This window comes from Apium graveolens, chromosome 8 (genome assembly GCF_009905375.1).
Source record: "Apium graveolens cultivar Ventura chromosome 8, ASM990537v1, whole genome shotgun sequence".
NCBI classification, from domain to species: Eukaryota; Viridiplantae; Streptophyta; class Magnoliopsida; order Apiales; family Apiaceae; genus Apium; species Apium graveolens.
This window is the reverse complement of record NC_133654.1, coordinates 264,950,165-264,954,663: the sequence shown is the minus strand read 5'-3', so window position 1 is coordinate 264,954,663 and position 4,499 is coordinate 264,950,165. Positions and strand designations below refer to the sequence as shown.

Below are 4,499 nucleotides of genomic sequence, written 5' to 3'. Positions count from 1 at the left end.
GAACCACTATGCATCATTTGGTTTAAAAAAATTATATTTATTATCAATAGTCATGTCATGTGTATTTAATGTTACATTCCATGAATACAGAGTTTCTGTCGATTTATAATAAATCGAGCAAAATTCTCATATGGAGCGACACCAATCATTTTTTTTTTAATTTTAATTTTCCTATAAATCATATATCAACTTCAAAAATAGATTTCACCTCATATCAGGATACAAGGCAGCAGGATATTTTACTAGGCAGCAGGATATTTTACTGGTAAAAAATATTATGCCCTTTTTTAATTTAAACTTAGAATTGGCACATACTCTCGATTCAGAATCAAATCCAATACATAAAATGTGGAATGAACAGTATACTAAGATGATTTATGTGTAAACAAGACTTTCTTACTCATGTATATAATAGGAATTCATGAATGTGTAAATTATAATACCCTAAGATACAACTTATTCATATGTTGATGACAAGAATATGTAAAACTATTAGGTCATGAAGGATGTGAGGATGAAAAGAGAAGATAAAAGAAGTAATGAGACCCAAAGTTGTGTAGAATAGGCCCATCTTGTAAAGGAAGCCCGTTAAGGACTTCCTATATATAAAAGGCTATTGCCTCACTTTATAAGGGTTGAAAAAGAAAAATATCAATTAAAGAGTAGTTCCTCTTGAATATATGGCTCATTAATAGGATCAACATTTGGCGCTAGAAGGAGCTCTTAAATTTGATACTCCAACATGATTACTGAAGAAGCAGATCCAGAAAAATACGGGAATACGGTAGAGATTCAAACTGTTCACAAATCGGAGCATATTGCTCCAGCTGAGAAGGATAAGGTACCGTCGACCCTCAAGCCAAGACGACTATTTCCAGTGGAGGGGGATCCCCCACCAGAAGGGTCTCAGGCGCAAAAGCAACCAGTTAAACGTAATAGAAGAGTAATCAAGGACACTCGCACCCGTATCCTTACAGAGAAAGGGAAGCAAGTGCTTTCAAGTTATGCTAGGTTATATTTGTAAAAGTTGAAGCAGAAGAAACTTTTGCGAGAACAAGAGATGGGGGATTTTGAGGGCTCCGACGAAGAGCTGAAAATGCTAGAGGTTGAAACTCAACGCTTGGAGGTGAAGTTGGAGAAAATAAGAGAGATTCAAAGATTGCAGCAGGAGTTAGATCAAACATCGATACAAGAAGAGGGTGAGGAAGAGCTCGAGAATGTAGAACTGTCGGAAGACGAAGATTATTATTATGACGAAGATGAAGTTTCCACGGAGTCTATATATTCAAGACCCCGAAGACCTAAAACAACGTCGTCAGGGGGTACTTCACAAAGGTCGATTTCGACAGACTCGATATCACAGGAAGAGTTGTTAAAAATGCAAGAAGATATGACACATTTGCGAGACCTAGTCCACACACAATCGAGGTTTAAGGCCCCGATAGAAAGCCCTTTATCTCGAAGCATCGAGAAAACAAAAATAGACAGATCTTTAAAGACACCGGATCTCGACCAGTTCGACGGGTCTTCTGATCCGTCAAGGTTCCTCAATACCTTTGACAGTCGGATGACATTTTTTGGCCACTCAGAAGTAGCCCGCTGTCAGTTCTTTTCTACATGCTTGCAAGGTACTGCGTTATGATGGTACAACAATCTCCCGTCTAGGTCCATTAATTCTTGGACTACGTTGAAAACTAAGTTTCAGACGAGATTCTCAAGCAATTACAAAGGTGGAAAAATTACAGCATCCCTGATCACAATGCGACAACGGCCTAGTGAGTCCTTGAGAAGCTATTTAAGTCGCTTTCGTCAAGACATATCTGAAATAACAGACTTAGAAGAAACATTGGCAGTCAATTATTTAGCAGCATGAATTGATGGAAATCGACATGGCATATTGCTAGAAGAACTTATTAAAAAACAACCCCAGAATCTCCACGCAGCTTTTCAGATCGTTGAGCATCGTATGACATTGCAAGAGGCGGTAGGGAATATACGGTCCCCGCGACATTCCAACAAAAGATATGACAGAGCAAAAACTTACATCCCCCCACCCCCGAGACGAGGGTATCGATCAAGTTCCCCCCGACGGTCTCCGGAGAAAAGAAACACTCGAAGGGAAGAAAAATATTCCCCTCGAAGTCGAGAAAACCAGAGATGTCCCGCGACAGATCGAAGATGGCAAGGCCAAGATAGGAAAGAAAAAGAGTTTACTAAACTTACGTTAGACAATGCCACAATTTTAGCCATTTTAAAAACAGAACCCGAATTTTGACCCCCAAGGCCGATGAAGACTGTTCGCCCTCCAAGCTCTCGTTATTGTGACTATCACGAGGACACCGATCATACCACAGAGCAATGCTATCAATTAGGCAATTTAATCGAATCCAAAATTAAGAAAGGTCATTTCCTCCATTATATCGAAGGTCAAGCCAGTCTCATCCAAGACAAGATGACATAATAGTCGATGTGATCTTCGGGGGCTATGCCGCAGGAGGTATGTCAAATAACTCCAGAAAATCATACGTTCGAGAGGTGTGCAGTATCAATCCAAAATGCCCTAAAAGTTACAAGACATCTCCGTCCCTTATCATTTCCTTTTCTGACGATGATTATGCTCCAAATGTATTCAGGGTCATCAAGATGCCTTAGTCATCACAGCCAAAATCGGCACAAACACTGTAAAGAAAATCCTTGTCGATAATGGTAGCTCAGTTGATGTTTTGTATCATCACACTTTAGCAAGGATGGACACAGGAGAGAGGAAGCTAGATAATACTCATTCACCCCTGTATGGTTTTACAGGAAATGAAGTTAAAGTTGTGGGTACAATAGATTTTCCAGTCCTTTTCGGCACATTGCCTTGTCAAGTATGGAAAATTGTTAAATTTCACGTTGTCAGTGCGGCCTCGAGCCATAACGCTATTTTGGGAAGGACGATAATTTCAGCACTTCAAGCTATCACGTCGATACCCCACTTAAAGATTAAATTCCCAATGGAATTTGGAGTAGGAGAGATGTGTGGCGACCAGGCTGTGTTGTGCCAATGTTATTTCACCACGGTGGTGCATAAAAAACAGGATTGTGAGCTGTAGTCGGTAAATCAAATCATCGAGATAGATCCTTCTGGCACTCTCGATATTTCGAGGGATACAACTGTTTCTCCCGTCGGCGAAATAATCGAAATTGAGGTTGTAGAGGGTTCTCCAGAAAAAACTGTCAAAAATCGGGAAAGATCTGAATCCCTATGTGTGGGAAAAATTGACAAGCTTGATACGCAAGTATGCTGACATCTTTGCTTGATCACCCTCTGACATGCCGGGAATTCCAATTATTGTGGCCCGTCATTCATTGCACATCGACCCTTTAAGGAAACCTGTCAGGAAAAAGAAACGCGTTTTCTCCGATGAAAAGCGTCGGGCTATCGATGGAGAACTAGATCGGCTTTTAAAGGCCCGTTTCATTGAACCAGTGAAATTCCCCTCATGAATCGGGAATGTGGTGCTAGTAAAGAAAAGCAACGACAAATGGAGAATGTGCATCGACTATTCAGACCTCAATAGAGCATGTCCTAAGGATTATTATCCATTACCAAATATAGATCAGCTCATCGATGCAATAGCAGGTCATGAGCTACTGTCATTTATGGACGCATTCTCAGGCTATAATCAGATCAAATTGGATGATCAAGATTGGGAGCAAACAACCTTCATCACACATTGAGGTGTCTTCGCTTACAGAAATATGTCGTTTGGTCTTATTAAAGCGGGGGCAACATTTCAACAACTAATGGATTACATTTTTAAAGACCAGATCGGGAGAAATATGGAGGTGTATGTTAAAGACATGATAACAAAGTCGAAAGTCACCGATTGTCACGCCAGTGACCTACGAGAAACTTTCGAGAACATACGCTTAAACGACATGAGGCTAAATCCTGCGAAATGCTCCTTTGGTTAAACATCTGGGAAATTCCTGGGTTTTTTGGTCTCGCGGAGAGATATAGAGGCAGATCCCGTTCAAATAAAGGCCATCAGGGAAATGAAAGACTCCTCCATCGTCAAAGAGGTTCAACGTCTGACAGGATGTATTGCAGCCCTTCGCAGGTTCATACCACAAACTTCAAAAAATTTGTAGCCCTTTTTTCAAAGTCATCAAAGAAGCCTCAAAGAATAAAAAGTTGGTGTGGGACGCCGTGTGCAAAGATAGTTTCGAAGCATTAAAACATTCCTGACAAAAACCCCTATCTTGGCAAGGGCGCTACCCCAAGAAGAATTAAAAGTCTACATTTCTGCCTCTGATATGTCGATAGCTGCGGCCCTCGTTAAAGATGATGGAGGACGTGAAGCTCCTGTATACTATGTTAGTCACACCTTAAAGGACGCTGAAACTCGCAACCCCTCGGTGGAAAAGCTTGTCTATGCCCTTGTTATAACGAGTAGGAAACTACGACATTATTTCCAGGGTCGACAGATCAAAGTCATGAAAAACCAACCATT

The 4,499-nt window shown here is 40.8% G+C and overlaps 1 protein-coding gene across 1 annotated transcript; it reads left to right on the top strand.

The window, feature by feature from the left end:
* Positions 1-2,485: 2,485 nt before the first annotated feature.
* LOC141680924 (uncharacterized) lies at positions 2,486-3,095 on the top strand. Its single transcript, XM_074487009.1, has 2 exons — positions 2,486-2,497; positions 2,634-3,095. The coding sequence occupies exons 1-2, from the start codon at positions 2,486-2,488 to the stop codon at positions 3,093-3,095; spliced, it is 474 nt and encodes a 157-aa protein (XP_074343110.1).
* Positions 3,096-4,499: the final 1,404 nt, after the last annotated feature.